General features: G+C 54.1%; 2 protein-coding genes across 9 annotated transcripts in view; both read right to left on the reverse strand.

Moving 5' to 3' along the window:
- Positions 1 to 1294: 1294 nt before the first annotated feature.
- KLHL35 (kelch like family member 35) lies at positions 1295 to 13500 on the reverse strand. The gene is made up of 7 exons (XM_061380880.1): positions 10547 to 13500; positions 7118 to 7990; positions 5965 to 6149; positions 5156 to 5274; positions 4053 to 4241; positions 2616 to 2804; positions 1295 to 1680 (listed from the first exon to the last, which is right to left on the reverse strand). Exons 1-7 carry the CDS (start codon positions 10552 to 10554, stop codon positions 1492 to 1494), a joined length of 1752 nt encoding a protein of 583 aa, XP_061236864.1. The 5' UTR covers positions 10555 to 13500; the 3' UTR covers positions 1295 to 1491.
- A 106-nt stretch (positions 13501 to 13606) lies between these two features.
- GDPD5 (glycerophosphodiester phosphodiesterase domain containing 5) overlaps positions 13607 to 24180 on the reverse strand; it is an 89901-nt gene continuing 79327 nt past the window's right edge. For 7 of the 8 annotated variants that reach the window (XM_061380881.1, XM_061380882.1, XM_061380885.1 and 4 more), the window contains 6 exons: positions 23512 to 23669; positions 23131 to 23278; positions 21817 to 21899; positions 21279 to 21293; positions 18944 to 19056; positions 13607 to 14526 (listed from right to left, as the gene is read on the reverse strand). In XM_061380881.1, coding sequence (XP_061236865.1) covers positions 14378 to 14526; positions 18944 to 19056; positions 21279 to 21293; positions 21817 to 21899; positions 23131 to 23278; positions 23512 to 23669 — 666 coding nt within the window. In that variant the 3' untranslated portion in view covers positions 13607 to 14377. The remainder of the gene's footprint in view (positions 14527 to 18943; positions 19057 to 21278; positions 21294 to 21816; positions 21900 to 23130; positions 23279 to 23511; positions 23670 to 24180) is intronic. The other variant, XM_061380887.1, reaches the window with a different exon arrangement.

Consider the following 24180-nt stretch of genomic DNA (forward strand, 5'->3'; position numbering starts at 1 on the left):
TCTAAAATAGGAGCCCATGGAGAGGTACCCAGTAAAGTCAGCCCTGGGTGCAGCCTCTGGGACCACGATCCGTCCTCTCAATTCTAACAGGAACTCCGTTATCCCAGGCCCCGGGGCTCAACACTTAAAATCTTAGACCTGAACCCACAGACCCAGCAATGAGTGCAGTCTCACTGCTGGTTGCACCTAAATCCGTAAACCCACATTCTGGATTTCCTAAACTCTGTTTCAGGGGCCTCCAGGCGGAGAATTTCTAACCCACGATTCTGACCCGCCTCAAACCTCTAGGGCTCTGGATCTCAGATTCGAGCGCTAGCTTGGGACGCCCCCACCTTGAGAATCCCACTTGACCTGGCCAGTGCCTGGTACTTCATGATGCCTATGCGTAGACTCAGTCCAGAGTTTTTCAAGCCACATGCGGACCTTTGGAACGGAAGGAGGTTTCAAACCTGATTTTCTGTCCCTATGCCACCGTCCAAGAACTACCTCCCCAGAAGCCCAGACCTCACCCCGAATGGGTCCTTAAGCCCCAGCCGGAGGATAGGTCTCCGCCTAGAGGCTTCATATTACTTCCTCACGTCCAGCAGTCAGAAATGCGTATTTTTGTGGGGAAAGGGGCGGGCTCAGGGACGAGACCGCCATCTGACCCCTTTTTCCCTCCTCAGGAATCCTATATTCTACCTTCTACTAAGTATGTGGCCTTGGGAGAGTCTTCTTTTCTTACAGATATTAGTAACTAGCTAACTAAAAGTTTGTTTTTGTTTTTTTTTTTAACTGTTGATAATCTGAAATATGGGCTTCCCAGTTGCCTCTAGTAGTAAAGAACCCGCATCTCTTATGCAAGAGACATAAGAGATGCAGGTTCGATCCCTAGGTCTGGAAGATCCCCTGGAGGAGGGCATGGCAACCTACTCCAGTATTCTTGTCTGGAGAATCCCATGGACAGAGGAGCCTGGTGGGCTACAGTCCATAGGGTCACAAAGGGTCAGACACAACAGAAGTGACTTAGCACAGCACAATTTGAAATACAAGAATAGTGACTATTCCTGGGAGGAACATGGGAAGGGATGGATTGGGAAATAGACAGGGGGACCTACAAAGGCATTTGTAATGATCTATTTCTTAAGTTAGGTTGTGGGAACACAGATATTTATTTTATTATAATTTTTAAACTGTACAAATATATTTCTTTTTATGCATGAAATATTTCATGATTCTTTAAATGTCCACACTGTTATTATGAAGGTAAATGAAGTAACATGAAGTGCTGAAGTGCTTTGTAAAGAGACATAGCAGGGAGCAGATATTGGGCATTACTTCTCCAGGCAAAGGAGGCTTGAGCTGGAACACAGACTCGACCTTTGAAGAAGGTTTTATTTCTACAAGAAAAGGGGCAGTAAGTTAAGATGCTGTTTACATGGAGGTGCCATAAGGGGAGCAGTGGTGAGCCTGAGTTCTCCCTCCCCTCCCACCTCCTGCCTCAAGTATGAGTCACCTGCCCCGGCTCTGGACGATGGTGACGCAGCCATGGGAGCTCGTGCAGCGCTGCAGGGACGGTTGGGCCTCCACCTGCCCACTGCTGGGGTCAAAGGTGAAGACCCTGTCGGTGCTTTCCCCGTGATCATCCCGCCCGCCGAGGATGTGGACTTTCCCATCACACACAGTCACGCCACAGCTCTCCTGGGTGGACAGATGGAAAGATGATTAGCTATGTGGTCCGGCCAGGGGTTCCCTTTGTCCCTAGCTGGCTAGGCCAGACAACAAAACCTTGACCCACAGAGTAAGAGCCAACAGTCTGGATGGTAGAGAAGTAGGAATTGGATGGACCTGACTTCAAGCTCTGGCCTGACCTTTGCTAAATGAATGACCTTAGACAAGTCATTTCACCTCTCTGGGCCTCAGTTTCCTCACTTGCAGAGTAATAAGAATAATAGTACCTTCTTCATAAAGTTCCTTTAACTTAATGAGATAAAGCACGTAAAGCATTTTACATGTGCCTGGAATATAGTAAGCACTCCAATAACAGTAGTTACCACCACCACCATCTTTGGATCTCAGAGAAGCCAGAAATCTTAGGCTCCTAGAATTAACTGGAGATCAGAACTGGCAAGGACCACCAATCCACATCCCTAGATACTCTCAGGAGCTTTGGAGAGGCAACGGAACAGTGACGGGGAGCAAGGAATGCAGAGGTGGAGCATCCAGGGCCTAGCACCTCCCTTCTCTAATACCAATGAGGCAAGGGAATTTAGCAAGTCCCCTCTCTGCCGCCTTCCTCCTCCCACAAGAAGCTACCAGGTAGTGGCCTACGGAGAGGAGAGACTGCAGGGCCACTGAGACCAAGCTCCCCATCCAAAGCTACAGCACTTCGGGGCTGGGATTCCAGGTTCTGCTTGATGTGGCCTTGCTGGTGGCCTCAACCTCTCTAAGGCCAGTCTCCTTTGAAGCCCAAGGTTGATTATCATTGTAAGGACTAAACTAGAGAACATGTAAAACCACCTAACATGGAGTCAGACACAAGACTCACTACCTCTGAGATCCAGATCCTTAGAAGTGAGTCTTTACCCTGCTCAATGGAACCAGTGCCAGGGCTGTACCCAGGAGCATCCACTTACCACAGGGCTGGGGAGGACAGCTGCCTCCCCCCAGACATCTGTGCCAGGGTCGTAGGTGAAGATTTTGCTCATAAGGCCGCCAACCACATAGATGGTGTTATCCAGGGAGACAGCGTCAAGGCACCGCTGTGAGAAGGGAGCGGGTGACCGCAGGCTCCACCGGTCCTCCTTGGAATCAAAGCACTGCACCTGAGGGGCCGGAGTGGCGGTGGTGAGGCGTCACCCCCTAACTGCCCCACTGCCCACACCTCTCCTCTCTGTTGGGGCGCTCATTCAGCACATTTGCCTATGTCCACCAGTTCTGAGCTTGGGTCCTCCCCTTCAGGTGTGCTCTGCCTGGTTCCATGTTCTAGCCCCTCTCCCTGGACTCCTGTTGTCAAAAGTGTTCTCATCTTTCAAGGTCCAGGAAGAGGTCTGTATCCCAGGAGGTAGAAGTACTGTCTGCATTAGTGCTGTAGAGGGTTCTCAGAGCAGGTCCCCTGTGGAGATGCATTCCTGGCTGCATAAACTGTCAACCCTCTCTCCTTTCTGGTGCAATGAGGTCGTGACAAGGTTCTAGCTGGGGTGTCTTGCCGCCCCCATTCCTATAGCTGTCCATAGGCGGCCTAGGCCCACAGGTGTTTACGCCCTCCACAATTTCTGAATGTTCGAGCTGCTGCACAAGCAGGTGCTAAAGAGCATTCCCCCAGCCAGCCCAGGGGGCACACCAGGAAGGTGTGCTGGGAGTGGGGCTGGAATACGGTGAGAGCCCTAATTTTGCAAAGTTAGATTTTAGGGCCACATTCCTATGAGGCCATCAGAGCAGGGAGGAAGCTGCCACAATGTTTTGTTCACAAAAAGCCTAAATGTACAAAATTTGTACATTTTTTGATAGATGGAAAATTTGATAGACTATAATTCAGCCAACCCAGTAGACTATCACAGAGACATTGAAATGATGGCTGCGAAGAGTTTCTATGCATGTAGGAAGTACTTATAATACTTTGAAGAAGAAAAAGCAGGATAGAAAATTTTACTAGTGGAATGTGAAATTGAAACAGAAAAGCAAAAGTTAGTTCAGAGGAAGCCCCGAAGGCAATGTACCAAATATTAATAGCAGTAGTTATCCTTACCTGATGAGATTATGGTTTCTATTTCTGTTTTCTAAATTTGCAATAATAAGTGTATTATATTTTCGAATGGAGGAAGAGCATTTTAATTACCATTGCCCTCGCTTAATTTTTTAAATCTTTGAAACCCGTATAGCACCAGGCCAAACATTTAGGTCCAGACCTACTGTGTGACCTTGGGGTCCTTTTTCTGAATTCATTTCCTTGCCTGAAATATGGGGAGGATGACTCAGTGTTGTCGATGAAATCAAGAAAACGGACAAGGCCATGAAAGAGGTAGCTCGGCTCCTGGCACACAGCAGGCCTCCCCCGCCCTCTGCTGGCCCACCTTGTTGGTGCTGACGCCATCCTGCCCAGCGCCCCCGATCACGTAGAGCCGGCCGGCGCAGGGGGCCACAGCGGCTGAGCTTACTGCCTCGAGGAGCGGGGCCGCCGACGCCCAGGTGTTGGAGAAGGGATCGTAGCGTTCCACGCTGCGCAGTCGCCTCAGGCCATCGAAGCCACCCACAACGAACAGCTGTGGATGAGGAGGTCACCTTGAGTCAGGGCTATCTGCATCTTTGCCCCACAGCCACAGGCTGGGTGTGGAGAAACTGTCCCACCCAGGGAGCATCCCAGCTCCTGGCTCCACCTATGCCCCAGCCATTACCAATCCTCCCTTAGATTTTCCTCTATTAATGGAGACTGGTTTCTAGGATGGGTACTGAATGTGGTAAGATCTGCAAAATAACCTGCACCAAGTTAATGCTTATGGACAAGCTATAAAAGTTACTGTAAGAATAGCTAGTAATTTCTTAAAGGTTTACCACCTAACTTAACTGATCCATTTTATTTGCATTTCTGAATTTGGGGTGTAACTTACAAAGATAATTGGCAGGTTTTTGTTTTTTTTTTTTCCGGTTGGTCTTAAGTGGCAGAGTCAAGATTCAAACCTAGGTTCTTTGACCCCAGAGCTCACACCCTCGACTGCCTGACTACCAGACTGTACTGTCATTACTATTTTTATTAGCATTACCATTATTAAGCAACTTGGAGCAAGTTCTTTTTCTTTTAGGTGCCCAAGGCAATGGCACCCCACTCCAGTACTCTTGCCTGGAAAATCCCATGAACGGAGGAGCCTGGTAGGCTGCAGTCCATGGGGTCGCAAAGAGTCGGACACGACTGAGCGACTTCACTTTCACTTTTCACTTTCATGCATTGGAGAAGGAAATGGCAACCCACTCCTGTGTTCTTGCCTGGAGAATCCCAGGGACGGGGGAGCCTGGTGGGCTGCCGTCTATGGGGTCACACAGAGTCGGACACGACTGAAGCGACTTAGCAGCAGCAGCAGCAGCAGATCCCTTCTTAAAAAGAGGATCCTAGAGGGCCCTCCCCCAGAAGGCCACAGATCTCTGCCTTGGGCCCAGGGCAGCAGCAGCGAGGTGTCCCTACCTGCCCCTGCACCACCGCCATCTTGTGTCTCCACCTGCCCCTGTGCAGCGAGGCCACCTTGATCCAGGTGTGCAGATGGGAGCTGAACATCCAGACATCACGGCTGTTGATGTGGCCGCCTAGGGGGAGAGAAGCAGCTGTTGTCCCCAGGCCCTCTTGCTATCCTCTATCCCCAGGGCACTCCAGGACAGCAGGGGCTGTGTTTTATTCTCTGAACCTCTAGGGCCCAAATCTCAGGGAGGGCACAGTCCATTGGTATCAAATCGATCTTTGCCATTGTGCCATGACAACAGGGAAATTGTTGACTCCCTGTAAAATTGTGTTGTCATGGGAATTAACTAATATAAGCTGCTTAGCATAATGCACAGCACATGGTAGGCTAGATAAAGAGAAGTGGTTAATACTAATCTGAATTGAAGTAAACACAGCTGAATAAGGGGTGGAGTCACACCAGTGATTGGCTCTGCAGTACCTCTACAGTATGGTGGTGGTGGTTTAGTCACTAAGTCGTGTCTGACTCTTGCGGCCCCATGGACTGGAGCCCACCAGGCTCCTCTGTCCATGGGATTTCCAGGCAAGAATACTGGGTGGGTTGCCATTTCCTTCTCCAGGAGATCTTCCCAACCCAGGGACTGAACACAGGTCTCCTGCATTGCAGGCAGATTCTTTACCGACTGAGCTATGAGGGAAGCCCACCTCTACAGTATCAACAACTGTAGGTTATCAAAAGGATCTGGTTGGAGGAAAAACACAAGGCGCGAAATGATGAGCCAATCCTGTGGGACTCCATTTATGGTCTCCGCCCTCACCAGAAACATAGATGTCATTGCGGAGAGTACACGTTGCGAACTCCGAGCGAGCATAGCCGGGCAAGCTGGGCAGCGGGGTCCAGCGCTGGCTGTCTGGATGGTAGGCGTCGGTGAAGGGCAGCTTCAGGAGCCCCTTTCGGTCACAACCACCGATGACCACGATCATTTCAGCTAGGTCCATGAATCTGGCATGGGGACAAACCCAGTGCTGGTTAAGCTACACCCAAGTTTCAGCCTTTTCACCCTCTCATCGACTGCACTGTGCGGTCCTGCTGCCCTTCTGCTCCCCATCCTCCCCATGTTGACTCTGCCACTTTCAACCTCCCCTCTGGCCATTGAGGTTGATCATTACTCCTGACCGCATTTTGCTGATCTCTAAGTTACAGGAAAAGAATGCTTACAAAGCCCTAACCCTTACTTAGAAAAGTTATCTTGTTTACTCGACTTTGGCTTTCCAAAGGTTATATAGCTGAAAGTAACAGAGCTAGAATTCAAGCCCATTCTCTTGACCTCCATCGGGGAGTAATTTTGCTGTGTCCCTCCTCCTATAACCATCTCCTAAACCCATCCCCTAATCACGAAATCCATTGAACCAAGGTACACACCCTTTTAGCAAAGCATTCTCCCCTCCCACTGACCCCTCAGACTTCTGACTCCACCAGAATTTCCAAACCCTTTAGCCAATTCCTACCTAATTCCTTTGACAAATACTGAACATCTTGTACTCTTGTTCCAGGCCCTGAGCTTACTGTTAGAGATACACTGATGAGTAAGACAGACTGTCCCTTATTCCCGTGAGCGCAACAGACCATCCTGAGTACTCCACCCAAAGTCTTTGGTCTGATGTTGCAGGGGTGGGAGTATGCCTCTCATTTTTTCCCCAGGCGCAGCCTATTTTAACCCCTTACTAGACCGCACTCCCTGAGGTTAATGGGTGTCGCCAAATCACTCCTGAGACTACACGAGACAGTTTGTACATGATAATTTTTCAAGGACCCAGAATCAAGCCTATGAAATGTCTGTTGAATGTATGACTGAATCTCATTCAAGAGGCATGATCAAGCGATAGGATTAAAGGATGGTGGAGGATTGTGCGAGCGGCTTAAGAAAGCCTGAGAAAGGCAGGGCGGGGGGCAAGGGGCGGGAGGTATACCTCCGCGGCCGGGCTCGAAGTGCGCCAGACTCGCGGCCCAGGATGAAACAGGCGCGGGCCTCTAGCAGCAGCGGGCGGCACTCGCTGCACGCCTGCAGCAACTCATCGGCCTCCACCTTCTCCAGGAAGTAGGCGGGCGCCAAAAGGGGCAGTCGCACGTGCTCCAGCAGGCGCCGCAGCTGGCCGCGGCGGGCCGGCGCGTCGTGGCGCACCCAGCGCATGGCCGCCTCGAACACGGCCTCCTCGTGCGCCACGCCCAGCGCCGGGTCTGCCAGCAGCGCTGCCACCTCGTCAGGCGTCAGCTCCAAGAAGTCAGCGTGGCGCGCCACCTCGGCGAACGCCTGGCGCAGCACGCGGCTGCAGCGCTCAGCCAGAGGGGCGAGGGAGAAGGCAGCCGCCACACGGCGCAGCGCCAGGCTGTTAGCGGCGCGCAGGCGACCCTCGAGGAAGCGCGCGCAGGCCTCACGCAGGCCCGCCACGCCCAGCCGCTCAGCCAGCGCCAGCACCGCGGCCGCTTCGTCCTCCGCGCGCAACCGCACGCCCGCGCAGTACACGTAGTCGAGCACTACGGCCAGGGCCGTGGCCACCGCTGTCCCGGCGGGGCCTGGCGCCTCGGGCACCACGGGCACCACGGCCAGGCCACGCTCTGGCCTCCCGGCCGCGAACAAGCTGCGGAAGTAGGCACTGCCCGCGCTAAGCGCCGCGCGGTGGCACGGGAAGTCGCGGCCACCGGCTCGCAGCACCACGTCGGTGAGGATGCCGCTCCGCCGATATGCGTTCAGGGTCTGCAGGACACGCTGCGCGTGGCAGGACCCCGCGCATGGCGCCTCGGAGCCCCACTCCGACTCCTCCAACACGGGGCCCTTCAGCATCCTGCCGGGCAAAAAACACAGACAGCGTCGGCAAATCCACCTGGCTGGGGCCCTGCCAGAGGACAAGAGGCCCCTCTTCCATCATTCCTTCTTTAGTTCACTAGTTTACTCAGGCAGGCGTACACGATCTTAACATGTGCCCCCCCCCCGCCCCATTCATGCAACCGAACTCCCTCCCATCTACCCATCGAGATTCCAAATGGTCTCAAAGAGCTAGTCCCTGCCTACCCAATGGGCTAGACCCGTAGTTGTACCATCTCCTGCCCCACTTACCCACTTCAGCCATATTGCTCTTTCTGTGCTTCAGGCTCACTAAGCTTTTCCCTGTCAGTCTCAGCAGGAGACAGATGGCATGCTTTTAACTGGGGTAATTTAAGAAGACTCTAATAAAGGAAGGATTTATGAAAGCATAGACAGTGCTTTGGGACTCCTACAAAGGATAAAGCAGTGCCACGTGGCTACCAACAGCTGGGAGACTTCACTTCTCCAAGGTCTAAAGGCAGAGAGCTGGGAGGTTATTGCAAACTATATAAAATACCTGTATGGGAGCTCTCTGACAGGAGCTGCAGCCTTTGGTCAAGGAGTTTGGGGAAAGTAGGCACTGACCCCCTCTCCTCATCCCATCTGCTCACCTAGGGATCTCTGTAGGTGCTCCCAATTAACCACACCCTGATTATTCTAGTTAGTATCGGCCCCTCCTCTGAAAGTACAGGATCTGGCCCATAATAGGTCCTCAGTTAGTGTCTGCTCAAGGTCGAGTGAATATTTTGAGCTGGTGTTTATTGAGAGCTCTTGTCTGTGAAAGGCAGTGAACAAGATTGTCCCTGCCCTTCTGGAGCTTCCATTGAGGTGGGATTCCGTGAGGAAATACAGAACATTAGGGGAGCTAAGAAGGGGCACTGCACCCAGTTGGAGGGGAGTCAGGGAAGGCATCCTTGAGAGGAGACAGAAGAACAGATAGAATTAGCCAGGTGAAGGAAAAGGAGTGGGAGGGAGGAAGTCTCCAGCTGAGAGAACAGCCTGTGCAAAGACCCAGAGGGAAAGAAGGCATGAGGTAAGAGCCCAGCCTGAGAGGGAAGTTGACCCTCTTTCTAGTAAGTTCTCTGTTCTCTAGGAAGCCCTGTGGGTGGTGGTGGAAACACTGGCTCTAAGGACTAATCCAGGTGCTGATCCTGCCTCTGCCACTGCCTCGCTCGCTGTGCGACCTGTGCAACACCTCCCCTTTAGTTTCCTCATCTGAAACAGGGTCATAAATGTCTCCTTTGTGCAGTGGTTGTGACCTGGTGACTGTTAAATGGAATGTATGAGAAGTGCTAGGTTTATAGTACCAACTCAACAAATGTTTCCTTACATACTTTTACCCAGGAGGAAGGGAGCACATCACATATGTTAGTTGCTTTTATGTACATAGTTTCATTTGATCCTCAAAAACCTTAAGTTTCTTTAGAGTCTTCCTTTTCTTAAGTTTGTCACGAGGAAACAGTCACATAGATGGAACCTGCCCTTCAGAGGTTGCTGTGAGGATCAAAGGAGGGGTGTCTGTGAAAGCATTCTATAGCCTGAAGGGCTGTAACGAATTGGTTATGATTTGGCCACTATGAACATGCAGCCTCTGCTTGCATACCTCTGGGGACAGGGGGCTCACTCCTTTATGTGGCCACTTACTCTAGGGGAGCAGACGTCTGCTCTCTGCTCCTTGCCCCTCCCTCCATTCTTCTGATCCCAGCTGCCGCGCCTCCTCTGAGCCTGCTTTGCCCTGGGAGTCAGATCTTGCTTAGTAGTCAGTCTGGCTTTCACTGTTTATGCCTGGTCCATCCTTGCTAGCGGATCCCCTGTCTTAGCATCAAAGGAAATGAGCGTCATGGAGGGCAGGGTCCCAGCAAGTTAACTACTTTGCCCAAGTAGAGGGGCTGAGCCCTGAACCCGCCTGGCTCTAGACTCTGCATGCCCCGTGGCTCAGCCACACTTGCCAAAGTGGGGGCATGTCTCAGGAGCAGCCCAGGACACTGGTAGGAGCTGGGAGGGGTCGTGGGAGCACGCTGCCCTCATTCTGCTCTCCACTGGTGGAGAAGGCAGCCACTCTGAGCTGAGATCCAAGAAGGCAGATCTCATCAGCGTCAGGAGGGATTTCTCTCTGCAGAGACATCCTGGCACAAGGGGAGAGGGAGGGAGTCCCCTTGGGGGAAGTGCAGCAGTGTTTTCTTCATTCATTCTCCTACTGTTTACGGCACTGGGCACTTAGAACACACTGACACATCAGACCGAGTTTCCGCCCTAGGGATTTCCCGTCTGGGGGCTAAAGAACACCCCATTGGAGCATGAAAGGTAGGGTTCCCTGGGCAGGGCTTGATTCAGTTTTCTCTCATCCCAGCTAAGAGTCTAGGCATCTCAAACTGAGGGTCCTGACACAGACTGAGGTACCCAGCCCCTAGAAGTTGACATGTCACCCTCTCTTTCACACTCACACCCACACCTACACACACACACTCAGACTTGTAGACACCACACAGCCAGGGCAGCGCTGCCGCCTAAGTCCCCAGTTGCACCTGGCACTTACCTGGCCATGACCTCTCCTGGGCACTCTGTGCTGCTGCTCCTGCACTGACCACTCCTGTTTGTCCTGCCGCCTGCACCCCTGGCAGCCTGGGCACAATGTCCCTGCCACTCTGCCTGGACTCCCGCTCAGGCTCAGCTGCAGGAGGACAAAGGGGATGGACGCCGGTCGAGGGGGGGTGGGTGGGGAGGGGAGAGTTAAGGGGGAAGGGGAGGAGGGGACACTGGGCTTTTGTTCTGCTCTTGGACCAGCCCTGGGAGGGGGAGAAGGGAGGAGCCGGGAGTAGGTGTAGGATCGATCGACTGTGCAACTCTGGGATCCATGTGCCCAGACTGGGGGTGATCTGGAGCTGGTTGTGCTCTTGAGTGATACATGGATGTGAGGGTGTGTGTGTGCAGGCAGGTGTTCCAGGGTACTTGTATGTGTGTGTGGGAGTGCATGGGGATGTGGTGACTGTGTGGCATTGGGGCAGATGTGACTAAGAATGTGACTGCACAGCTTAGAGGTCTAGGTTTTCCTCCTGCCTCTGTGACTCTGTGCAGTGTCTGTGTTCCTGCTTTACAGCAGACATGTCATTGTGGGACTTTGTGTATCTGGTTACAGGCATTGTATGTCCCTGTCTTTGTCTGCATCTCTATGTGATTATTTATCTCTGTGACAGGGGTCTGTCTGCATACAACAGGGGGCTGTGTCTCGTGGACTGCGTGTATGGACAGCGTATGGTCCCTGGGTCTGTGGTATGGTATGAGCTGAGATGGCTTTCACTCAACCAGGTACCCACCCTTGGAGTACAGTCAGGCAGGCGTGGGGGTGTGGGGGAGAGAACAAGGCAGCTCTGGGTCAGCCTGGAGTCCTGGAGCCAGAGAGAGGTGGCGCCCTGGGTTGGTGTCTGATCATTTGCTGCCTCTATGAAAGGCCATTGGGCCTGATGTCTTTGGGGCAGGCAAGGGGGGGTTGCCTTTATGGAAGAGGGCAGCAGGCTCGGGGGAGGTTGCCTTGACAAGAACCTGGATGGGGCAGCACACCTGGGACCTGGCCCTGGCTCTGCCGGGATTCTGCGTGCAGCTCCAGGCAGATAACTGCCCAACCCTTAGCCTCGGCTCTTCATTTCAGCAGGATTGGTAGTCTAGTTGTGGTTCCGGCTTTGTCTTACCGGGGTGCTGTGAAATCAAGAGGGGTTTGTGAAAGCCATGTGCCTTGTGGAGTGGAGCGGGTGAACCTGGGATCCGGATGGAACCCGCCCCAGTAAGGCTCAGGCCAGCTGAGTCAGTGGAAGGAATTGTAATGGGAGGGATCAATGGCTAAGCATGTGTCCTGAGGCCTGGGGGAGTCTGTTCCATGGACTCTGCTCCAGGGAATGGTGTATCCTGTTTCCCCCTAAGAAAGGATTGTACATGTTGCTCTATGTTAAAGGATGTGAGAGATTCCGGCACCATTATACTGGGGACAGAGGGTCCAGAGAGGGCTCTGGAGAGGGGGAAGGTAGGCTCAGCCTGGACAGGCCTCACCCAGTAAGGTCCAAGGTAGCAAGAGAGGAGTGGGTCTGTGGAGATGGCTGGAGGGAGGGGCCCTGTCTCCTGTTTCCCTGTGAAGGGCAGTCAGGCTGTCCTCCACAGACAGGAGGAGGTTACGAGGAGAGCACTGGGAAGGTGGGCTTCTCAGTAACCCCCCAGGTCAAGGGACAGGAGCCAGGGTTGAGCACAGGTTCAGCTGAGGGAGGAGAAGGGCCCAGCCATCTGCCTAGCAGGGGGACGGCCTCCATCTTTCCATTGTTTGGGGTGAGGGGAGGCAGCCAGACTGCCTCTGTGTTGGGGGGTGCAGGGGTCCAGTATAGGGCCCTGGTGAGAGTGGGATGCTGACTGGCTGCTCCACTCAACACTCCCAGGCCCTCTCCCTGCTCCTGAAGGCTCTAGGTTAACTCAAGTTGCCCAAGTGTGGCCAGGAGCCTGGAACATGCTGCCCAGTGGACCTAGGGGCACTGACTGGACAGGAAGGGGCTGGCATGAAAGATTGATTCTGCTTTCCTGAGCAGGCCTGCCAGACACTGGAGAGGGGGTTATTGGGGCATTTGGGTAGGGCATTGTGCCCCACTGCTGACCCAGACAGTCCAGCTCTCACTCACTTCCTCATGCCCAAGGAAAGCTGGAGCTGACCTCTGCCCCAGGAAGATGTTTGAAAAGGGGAAAGGAGGGAGAGTCCCCCGACAGTTTCCAGAGGGATGGTCCTAGAGGTTAGTGTAGGGGCCCAGTCTGGCTTCTAGCGTTGGGAGGTATTTCTTTTTCTGAATGAAGCCTCCAGACCCCAGGAATTCTATTCAGCAGGCCCCCATTTGGAGAAGAGACACGCCCCTTGGTTCCCACGAAGCACCATGTTTATTTAATGCTGGAACTGGGGTTCAGCCTCCCCGTTCCCCCTTAGGACACACCCAGACCATGCAGACTCTTAGGACAAATATGGGAGTTACAGACATCTTCCCAGGGAGGGCAGAGGGCAGGGGTCCGAGGACTGAAACACAAGGACGTCTGTGGTCCCAGGGGCTGTACTTTGGCTTTCAGCCCAGGCGCCTCCCCGTGCCAGGAATGGGAGTGGGCCTCTTCAGTCAAAGCCAAGCCTCTGCTGTCGGGGAGAGGCGTCTCCTAAGGGCCTGTTCCTCCATAGGCCAGGAGCTCAGAAACCCTTCATGTGACTGCTAGTCCCACTGCCCAGTCCTATAGTGGGCCCAGGAGCCCGCCCCACCTGCCTTACTGTTCCCAGCTGGTTACGGAAGGTCCACAGCCAGGGTGGGGTTCTAGCTCTGCTGTACTAAGCTGTGTGGCCAGGGACGGTCACTTTACCTCTCCAAGACTGTCTCCCCCACCACAGGATGGGGCACTGCCCCCCCCCCCGCCCCGAACCCAGGCCTCTTAAGGAAGCCCTAGTGCCATGTGAGGCGGGGAAGGGGCCCACCACTCTGCCACTCTCCCATTCACTTCCGAGAATGGTTCTTCCTCAGTCATGGGACCTGAATCCCAAACCCTGCAGGCTCTGTCCCCACCCTCCCACTGATAATTCAGAGATGAGACGTGTCAAGATGGCAGCTTTAATCATCCTGGCCAAGGCCCCTCAGGCTCCCTCCACTGCAGGCCTCCTTGGTCATAAACCCACCATCAACCATGCCTGAACACTTTTCCCAGGTGGCCCCTGCTCTTGGCCACTGACGTGGGAACCTGAGGTCATGTCAGTCTGTGGATCTCTCCTGGGTGTGGATCCAGCAGCCCTGAGCCTGCTCTTGCCATCTCCAGCAGCTCCTGGGGGACATGGCCAGCATCAGCGGGAGGCTGGCTGGGGAAGACAAGTGTTCCCGCCACTGGAGCAGGCATTCCTCCTGGGCCGAGCTTCTTTGTGCTTTGAGACTGATGGAAGAGCGGAGGTGCTGGGGCAGAGGCCCAGCCCAGCCCCTTGAGGCAGGAGAATCACCGAGAAGGCGGTTTCCTCACAGCACAGACAGGAGAACAGACACACGTGGGCACACGCAGGCTCCACATCCTCTGCTGCTGCAGGGGGCATGGCACAGCCCAGTGACCCTCCAAAGCTTCCAGGTAAGGATGCAAAGGAAGGCCTCAAGGAGTGGACCAGGCCCTGGGCCCTGGGCCCCAAACTTCCCAGAAAGAGGAGCCCCAGGCCTGCAGGGGCATCTGAGAGGCTAGAGGGGAGCCCCTCCAAGAGAGGCCATGGCTGACAAGGGACCGGAGCCAACGAGGAGCCTGTGGACTTAGCGCCCCGAGCATGCTTCTGCCAGCTCTGTGGGCTTCTCTGGTCTCCACACGAGGTACAGCTGGACAGACGGGTCTTCAGCTAACGCCCACTCCGGTCTGTGAGGGTCTTGGCACGGCTGCCGCTCCCTCGCGGGGCCACCGGGGTGGTGGCGCTGTTGGCATACGAGTCATAACTGTTGTCCGAACACACAGAGAGCTCATCGGAGACCTCCATGCCATCGCTGATCTCTGTTGGGCCACAGGGAGGGAAGATGTGAGTGCAGGGAGGAGAGGGGGCAAATAAGGAGGGCTGGCAGATGCGGTGGGGAGCCGTGGCCTGCAGCAACTCCTGAGCAGGCACTTGGAGGCTGATGCAACCTCAGGTTTCAGGTGTGGTATTGGTGTGTGAGTCTGGCATTCAAGGCCCTTCTCAGTCTCCGCAAACACTCTGGATGCACCTCAGTCTCCTCTCCCCTGGAACTCCACTCTCAAGCCACAGAACTATCTGCACCCTCCTGAGCGTGGCACCCGTGTGTTTACTCTCCTTGGGGCTTTGCACATATTGGCCTATCTCCTGGGCACAACCTCCCAACATCACCTCCTTTTCTTAAAATCTGGCTGAATTCTTCTCATTTCTGTTGCTGCCCCCAGGCTGGGAGGGGCGTCCTCCCCTGCCCCTGCTGCTCCCCCTGCTCCATCACCTGCACTGTCGCCATCTCTGGCCCCCTTCAGCTGGAGCACTTCAAGGACACGGATGAGGTCTGGGCATCAGTGCTCCCAGTGCCTGGTGCATTGCTGGACGCACAGCAGAGCCTCAGAAAAGGTCTGCTGAGGGGAGCGAAGCCTGCCCAAGGGGACTCTGGGTGCCTGGGTGGGGCTGACGGTCCCTAGAGAGAACTTCTCAACCAGGAATGGGCAGAGGGTAATACCTGTGGTTGATTCCTCAGGGCCAGCACCCAGAAGGTGCTAAGTGAATGGCCTTTGGCACTGCAGGAGAGGTGAGGGGTGGGGTGCAGAATTTGACAGGCCTAAGTGCTGGCCTCCTGCCTTCTGTTCATTCTGCCTACCCCTTCTGGCTTCTCTGAGTCAAGTACAGCCTGAGGAGCCTGAGGATCCCAGATGCCCTGTTCTGGCTCCTTCCAGGAGCTCCTCAGTGTTGCCGAGAGCTGCGGGACACTAGGGTAGGCCCTCCAACCCATCTCTGGTGCTCAGGAAAGGCTCCCAGGAGGAGGATTTTTGAGTGAGGGTAGGAGGAATAACAGAAATGGTAGAGACCTAACAGAAGCAGAAGATATTAAGAAGAGGTGGCAAGAATACACAGAAGAACTGTACAAAAAAGAGCTTCACGACCCAGATACTCATGATGGTGTGATCACTCACCTAGAGCCAGACATCCTGGAATGTGAAGTCAAGTGGGCCTTAGAAAGCATCCCTATGAACAAAGCTAGTGGAGGTGATGGAATTCCAGCTGAGCTATTTCAAACCCTGAAAGGTGGTGTTGTGAAAGTGCTGCACTCAATATGCCAGCAAATTTGGAAAACTCAGCAGTGGCCACAGGACTGGAAAAGGTCAGTTTTCATTCCAATCCCAAAGAAAGACAATGCCAAAGAATGCTCAAACTACCGCATAATTGCATTCATCTCACACGCTAGTAAAGTAATGTTCAAAATTCTGCAAGCCAGGCTTTAGCAGTACGTGAACCGTGAACTTCCAGATGTTCAAGCTGGTTTTAGAAAAGGCAGAGGAACCAGAGATGAAATTGCCAACATCCACTGGATCATGGAAAAAGCAAGAGAGTTCCAGAAAAACATCTATTTCTGCTTTATTGACTATGCCAAAGCCTTTGACTGTGTGGATCACAATAAACTGTGGAAAATTCTGAAAGAGATGGGAATACCAGATCACCTGACCTGCCTCTTGAGAAACCTATATGAAGGTCAGGAAGCAACAGTTAGAACTGGACATGGAACAACAGACTGGTTCCAAATAGGAAAAGGAGTACATCAAGGCTGTATATTGTCACCCTGCTTATTTAACTTCTATGCAGAATATATCATGAGAAACGCTGGGCTGGAAGAATCACAAGCTGGAATCAAGATTGCCGGGAGAAATATCAATAACCTCAGATATGCAGATGACACCACCCTTATGGCAGAAAGTGAAGAGGAACTCAAAAGCCTCTTGATGAAGGTGAAAGAGGAGCGTGAAAAAGTTGGCTTAAAGCTCAACATTCAGAAAACTAAGATCATGGCCTCCGGTCCCATCACTTCATGGGAAATAGATGGGGAAACAGTGGAAACAGTGTCAGACTATTTTTTTGGGCTCCAAAATCACTGCAGATGGTGATTGAAGCCATGAAATTAAAAGACGCTTACTCCTTGGAAGGAAAGTTATGACCAACCTAGATAGCATATTAAAAAGCTCAGACATTACTTTGCCAACAAAGGTCCGTCTAGTCAAGGCTATGGTTTTTTCAGTGGTCATGTATGGATGTGAGAGTAGGACTGTGAAGAAGGCTGAGCACCGAAGAATTGATGCTTTTGAACTGTGGTGTTGGAGAAGACTCTTGAGAGTCCCTTGGACTGCAAGGAGATCCAACCAGTCCATTCTGAAGGAGATCAGTCCTGGAATTTCTTTGGAAGGAATGATGCTAAAGCTGAAATTCCAGTACTTTGGCCACCTCATGCGAAGAGCTGACTCATTGGAAAAGACTCTGATGCTGGGAAGGATTGGGGGCAGGAGGAGAAGGGGACGACAGAGGATGAGATGGCTGGATGGCATCACCGACTCAATGGACATGAGTTTGGGTGAACTCTGGGAGTTGGTGATGGACAGGGAGGCCTGGCGTGCTGCGATTCATGGGGTCGCAAAGAGTCAGACGTGACTGAGCGACTGAACTGAACTGAGGAGGAATCAAGTACCCCAAAGGCAAGAATCTGTATATCCTAAGCACCTTGAGCAGTGCCTGCCATGCCTTGAAAGAAGGATAAATAAAGGAGTGACTGAATGAATGGATGTTCACCCAGTTGTTGGAGCCACCCCCCACCCCCCGACCCCTGCCCATCTAAAACCACAACCACCCGCTCTGGGTGCAGGTTCATTCAAGCAGCATTTACCAAGCACCCCTCTGAGCCAGGCATGGCACTAACCCTCACAAGTACTCTGTGAGGGGAATCTAGCCCATTTTACAGATGAGATGTCTGATGCTGAGGTAGGTTAGGTAACATATTCTTGTTCACACAGCTAGGGGCATAAGCTGGGGTTTGAATCCAGGGCCATCTGGCTTGTAATTACCTCTCCCTCACCCATTTCCATGCCCATGATTTCCATCTGAATTATTGCTTTCCTTGCCTTCAGCTTCCCGTTCTAACTCACCACCCTCCACACTTGTTAGGGATTGAATTGTGGGGACTTCCCTGGCAGTCCAGTGGTTAGGTCTCCACGCTTCCACTGCAGGGAGGCATGGGTTCAATCCCTGGTCAGGGAACTAAGATCCCATAAGCTGTGTGGTGTGCCTCCCCCTCCTCAAAAAAAAGAGGTTGAATTGCGTTCCCCTCAAATTCCTATATTCCTACACTCCGCATGTGACCCTCTTTGGAAATAAGGTCACAGCAGATGTAATTAGTTAAGGTGAGGTCGTTAGAGCAGACTGGTGTCCTTGCAAAGAAGAGAGCTTCAAACACAGAGATGCATCCGCGAGGCAAGGGGAGAAGCCAGGACCAGATCTTTCCCTCACAGCCCTGTTGACACCTTGATCATGGACTGACTTAGCATTCTGAACTGTGAGACAATACATCTCTGTTTTTAAGCCACCCAGTGCGTGAGACTTTGCTACAGCCCTACTGTAACAAAGGCAAACCTATCTGTGACCCTCCTCTGCTTCCAAAACAAAGCCCAAGCTCCTGACCACACACTCAGGCCCAAGTGCCTCCCCAGCGCCGCCTTGGGGTGAATCAGCCAGAGGCCCTCCCTTCAAGCCGTGCGGAATGACCTGGAGTTCTTGGTGCCCAGCAAGTAGGCCTTCCTCGCTGCCTCTGAACACATGCTGTTCCTGCCTGGAGTACCCTTCCTTCCTTCTGCTTGCCCAGCCCTCACCTCAAACCCATCACCCAGGCCCCTCCTAACATTCCTCTCCATTTCAACGACATCACTCCGCACAAAGTGGGCCTGAAACCTTCCTCACTGCCCCAGGGAGTGCTGAACCCTCTCCTCCTTGCATCCCTGTCTGTTATATCTAATTCTCCATGGATTTGTTTGTACAGCTGCTTCCTCCTTCAGTCTGGGAATGTCAACAGGCAGCAAGCAGGGGGGGAAATCAACATTTGTGGGGTTCCTGTATGAACCAGGCATATGGCAGGATGGACTTTCAAAGCAGACTCCTCCCCCAACCCCAGCATGTCACCCTAGCCCACCACCCCTGGGGCTGACACTGAGCCACAGAACCTGGAGCTGATGGCTGCAGGTGGAGCAGGGTGTGTGTGTGTGTAGGTGTATCTGTGCTTCCGTGTCACGGTGACATGAAACCAGGTGGGTATACATATGTCTGTGCCATGTGCCTATCTGTACATGCTGCATGTGACATATATGTACACACACCCGTGTGGACTTGCGGGGTGCAGAGAACAGAGCCCAGAGCCTGTCTCAACCTGTCTGCGGAGTTGCACACCTGAGAAGATGAGCTTCTCCTTCATGATGCTGACGTCCCGGCTGGTCCGGTGCACTGCGGCACTCAGCATGATCTGCTCGGGGTTGTAGCTCCGGATGCCACCCAGGCGCCACCTGCAGAGACGGCCCCGTGGGCATCAGGTCCTTCCCCACCATTCCTTGGAGCAGGATCATGCCCACTTCCACAGACTCTTTGGAACTGGCCCGAGAGACCAGCAGGAATCTTGTCTGACTGTGTAGATGGGGAATCTGAAGCCCAGAGAAGGGCAGAGCTGGGTCCTGATCAGAGTCCACTGACTCTCAGCCACGGCTCTCCAGCCCTCTTACTTCCAGAATGCTACATCCGCTCCCCTTGCCCAGGAGGATGCTTAGGGCTTGGTTAGTTATGTCTCAGGTGCCCCCAATTATACACCTGGCTCTCTTTGGATAGGACAAATTTAGGGGCGCAGGCTTAACAGGCATGACTGATGACCTGCCCTGGGGTACAAACCAATCCTGGGGAGTCCCAGCTAATGTCGCCTATAGCCCCATCATCAGGACCAGGCTGAGTGAAGCCAGTGAGGAACCCCAGAGAGGAAGTGAAGGAAAGGAAGGAGGAGAGGGGAGACAGCAGGGATCTTGTCTTCACGGGGGGATCAAGGCAAGGGTGCTGGAGTGACTTGGGGTGGGGCCTGCTGCTGCTCCATTCTTACAGCCCTGGAAGAGTGGGGTGCATATCCCCTAACAGGAAGGGGCAGGCTGGAGTGTTATCCCTCTAACGGCTGGGACAAGGTGGGGGCAAAATTAATTGAATGGGTTGAGGTGGGGCTGCATGGGGTGTGCAGGGACCAGGTGGAGCCAGGAGAACTCAGTTTCTTTGGTCCAGCCCAGAGCACAGTTTTGGTTGTTACAGTTCCTCTGAATTAGCCCCAAATCCCTGGCCTCTGAACAGAGATTTTTCCTGAAATCTAAGAGAGAAGGACTCACTGGACCCCCACCCCCACTCAGGGAAGCGGGGATCAGCTTGGAAACAAAACCCAACTCCCCTGGGGCCCTAAGCCCTGCTGGAGTGGGTGGACGGAGCCCAGACTCCATGAGAAATCAATTGTTTCCAGATGGGATCAGCGCAGCCGAAATGGACAGACAGATGGACAGGTAGACAGGTGGATGAAGAGAGCAGACACACACGGGGAAAGCAGGAGGCAGAGGGGCAGGCAGCCTGCGCTCTGGCTGGGCTGGCCGCCCTACACGTGCTTGAGAACAGCAGCAGGGTCTCATTTATCACTGAGTGCCTGGCACCAACCCCCATGCCTGCTGTGTGGTGGGTGCTATAAGAACTATTGAGTGAATGAAAGGAAAAATGAGGCCCACAGGGAAATGATCTCCCCCAGGGTCCTCTCCTCCATCAGGCCTAGCCTGACCCCCAGGAAGACAATCATGTCGCCCTGACGGTATTGCGAGTGGCCCAGCATGCCCACGGAGAACCCTGGGGCTCCGGGCGGAAGACCCGACTCCTTGCCACAGGCCCAGCACAGCACCAGCCAGCACGGGTGGACATCTGCCGACGGAGAGGATGGTGGAAATCCCAGGTAAACGGCCCTTCTCTGGGCTCAGTCCCACAGTCAGGGAGCCCAGGGCTCCTCCTCCTAGAAGCTGGTCAGTGAAGGTGCCTGACCTAGGAGGCACCTGACCAAGGGGGACCTCTCATCTTGAAAATCAACATTAAACCCAGGAGGGAAGTGTCAGGCCCGGGTCTCTGCAGCGAGGTACATCTAGGACAGGAAGCTCAACCACTGGGGTCTCCTCCCAGGGGAGAGCAGGGAAGACGGTGCATATAGGGGAGAGGGGTAGGGTCAGAGTCAGAGACAGAAAGTGAAAGAGGTAAGAGAGAAAGATAAACAGAGCGAGCGATGGAAAAGGCAAACTGGAGACGGGAGGGCAACAGGTGGGCAGGGAGAGACAGAACTTGGTAGGCTGTGCTCCGGGCGTTGGAAAGGCCTCGCCCAAAGTGCCAGGCTGTGGCGGGAGGCGCGGGGGGGTTTTGCCCAGGCAGAACTCCCTCCACAGAGGGAGACACTTTGGTGCTGAGAGAGGCCAGGTCAGCAACCTGCAAGGAAATGTCTGCGGGAGGAAGAGAGAGCAGGGGGATACACACGAAAATGGGGAGAGAGAGGGAGGGCTGCAGGGCAGTGGAGGGGAGGGAGGAAAGGGAGGAGGCTTCAGGCAGGGCCGGGCCTGGGAGGGGGACCTGGGCCTAGGGCTCTGCGAGAGCCAGGCTTTCAGACGGAAGTGGAGAAGGGGATGGTGAGGAAGAGGGAGAAAGAGGAACAGGAGGAGGAGGACCACACCAGAATTACCTGATCAAGTGATAGCTGTGAGATGCCAAGAGTGCAGCAGAGAGAGGGGAGAGGGGAGAGAGGAGGGACATGCGCCGGATCAGAGCGATATGGGCAGAGAGAGAACGTCAGTCAAGAGTAAAACCCCCCCGGGACCAGCCCACTCCCACTGCGACCACCACCCCAGCTGTCGTCCTGAAGGGTGGAGGGGAGCTGGCACGGGAGCTGTGGGAACCCAGGCCCTGGGTGACACGGGGGGAGTGGGGAGACCAGCCCAGAGAGGAGCTGAAACTCACCAAAGAGTTTACACAGCAAATCTCCCCACCCAGCTTGGCTCTGGGCTCCCTGCTAGGTGGTCATTCCAGAAGCCACTGGGCTCTGGCTGAGGGGGAAGGGCTGGGGGCCACTGGGAGGCCTCCTTCTCCCCTGAACAGGGCGGTCTGGTCAGGATGTCTCCCAGCCAAGGGCTCAGGAGGATGGGACCCCACCCTCTGGCTGGGGTGGGGACTGGCCTGTCTTGGGCAGGGAAGACCACGGAAGGCGGTCGGGGCCTACTCACTTCTGGAGTACGAAGATGCCAACGATGAGGGTGAAGGAGATCAGGTCGGCGGTGACCCACAGGAGACAGTACTCGTCCGGGGGCTGTGGACAGACGGCCCGTGGCCAGCTTCCAGTTATGCTTGGTCCAGACCAGGGCTCCAGACCAAGGGCCCATGGACAAGAGGACCATGTGTCACCCTCAGAAGGGGCAGAGGAGGACCTGGAGGGGCTTGGGATCTTGAGATTATGTTTTGTAGCCCTGGGGTTTGGGGTGTGTGTGTGTGGGTATGTAGGATAAAAGAGAGCCATGCAGTAGTCAGAGTAGAGGTGGTGGTGTGTGCTAAACCTAGAGGATTTATGTGCTTAAGGGAGCTTAACTTGAGAGTCAAAATACGAAAGACAAACAGATAAGTGAGAGGGTGTGACGTGATGAGCAGGTGCACAGGTGAGTGTGGATGGATGTGGCATCATGTGGATGGGAGGGTATGTGTTATTGTAGGCTGTGGAGTGTGGGAGCTTCCCCTCCAGGGGGCCAGAGAGGTGCCTAGGAAGGCAAAGCCTGCAGAGCAGCCAGGCCCCACACCCCCGTGATCTCAGGTGAACTGTGGAGGAGGGGCCGGGACGGGCCAGATGCACTTCCTGCTGTTGGTCAGCTCCTGTGGCCTGAAAATTAGTGTACTCGTAGCTGCTGCTGCCACCATCAGTTATTCCATCTCATTCCGAGCTGAGCCTTTGGAGATTTTTCAAGGACAATGGGCGGGTGGATAAAGATAACCACCCAAAACCTAGATGATTCACTGACACTGGCAATGTCTTAGCCATAATGAGACCCTCCATCTGCCTTTCATGACTTCAGGGAAATGGCAGTGGGAGCAGTGGATGGAGACCACGGGCTCCCCAAGACCCCTGGTGACAGAGCTGAGACTAGCACTCGGGCCAGTCTTCAGATGCTCGACCAATTGAAATCTGGTTTCATTGGCTACTCTCTCTGAGCAGATTTCAATGTTTCCTATTCTTGCCCTCATGTTGCCCTCTTTTCTCAATTACTTTCCTTCCTTTAAAACAAAATGTAATAATCCTCAAAACCAAAAGAAAACTCAAGTAGTTGTTTATTTCTCTAGGGCTCTTGGTGTTTTTCCCATTTGGCTCAGGCCCAGGTTCCTCCCACCTCCCAGTATCTCCTGACCTTAGATCAGAAGAATCTTCCTCATGTCCCCCAAAGTGTTCCCTCCACCCCTGACACCTCACCAGAGAGAGCCCCAGGTGTGGAGCCAGCTCCCCCCTCCTAGGAGTCACAGGCAGCTCTCGGACCCCCAATAATCCTCCAACTCACCATGATCCAGAGTGGGGAAGGCACCTGGGACAAGGTGTGGGAGTTGTCGGAGGTGACGGACGGGACCCCTGCGCACCACAGCAGGGAGAAGAGCCATGGAGCATTGACCGTGTAGAGATTCACACTCAGGTTCCAGGACGCATAGTCCCTGTGGGGTAGCAACAGAGGCCGGTCAGCCCTCGGGCCCACGCGGGGAGCCTGTAGAGCTTGGTCCTTCACACCCTCATACCATGCTCACAACTGGTGGAAGGAACCTCTGGTCCCAGAGGGCCAAGCTCACACACAAGCCCAGGTCTGCCTGATGCTCTCCACCTCTGCTCTCCGAGCCCGGAGCCCGCGTGTCTAGCCCTCTGGGTGAGCCTGGCTGGGCAGGGGAGGCACCTGAGCTCCTGGCGGGACACCTGGGTGTAGCGCAGGTTCAGCCGCTGGATGTGGCCTCTCCTCAGGCTGGCGGCCACCTCCTTGGAGCCTGACATCTGCTGGAAGCCAGGAGCCACCTTTCTCACCAAGGGCCTCTGCGTGTTGGGCAGCCACAGAACCTGCAGGCAGGAGAGAGGCAGCCTCTGATTTCTCTTCTATAAATGGGGAAGGGTGTCTATCCCTCCGGGAGCACCTGGAGGGGTTAAAAGAGGCGGGACCTGGCACACAGTGAAAGCCTACAGGTAATAAGGTGGTCCTCTGGACCATCTCCAGAGGATGTGGTCCTAGCCAAGGCTAGGAACTGCTCCAGCGACACCTCAGGGAGTTTTCCGTCCAGACCCTAGTCAGGACGAGATCGATAACCCCCAAACGTCCTCTACTCTGCACATGGACCCCAGCGTCCACTGTGCCGCCATAGTTGGTATCAGATTCTTTTGATCCCCAAGTATTACATCCCGAGGATGTGGGCAGCAGTTCACGGGAGTACTGTGTTCCCAAGAACCTGGCCCTGCTCCTACCCTTTGTATATTTTAAAGGACCTCTTTGTTTCCTTCTTGTCCCCACGGTGACCCTGTCAGGGAGGTGTGGGGCATGCTACCTTCATTTTACTAATGTAGAAACTTGAGGTCT

The sequence above is a fragment of the Bos javanicus genome, chromosome 15 (genome assembly GCF_032452875.1).
Source record: "Bos javanicus breed banteng chromosome 15, ARS-OSU_banteng_1.0, whole genome shotgun sequence".
NCBI classification, from domain to species: Eukaryota; Metazoa; Chordata; class Mammalia; order Artiodactyla; family Bovidae; genus Bos; species Bos javanicus.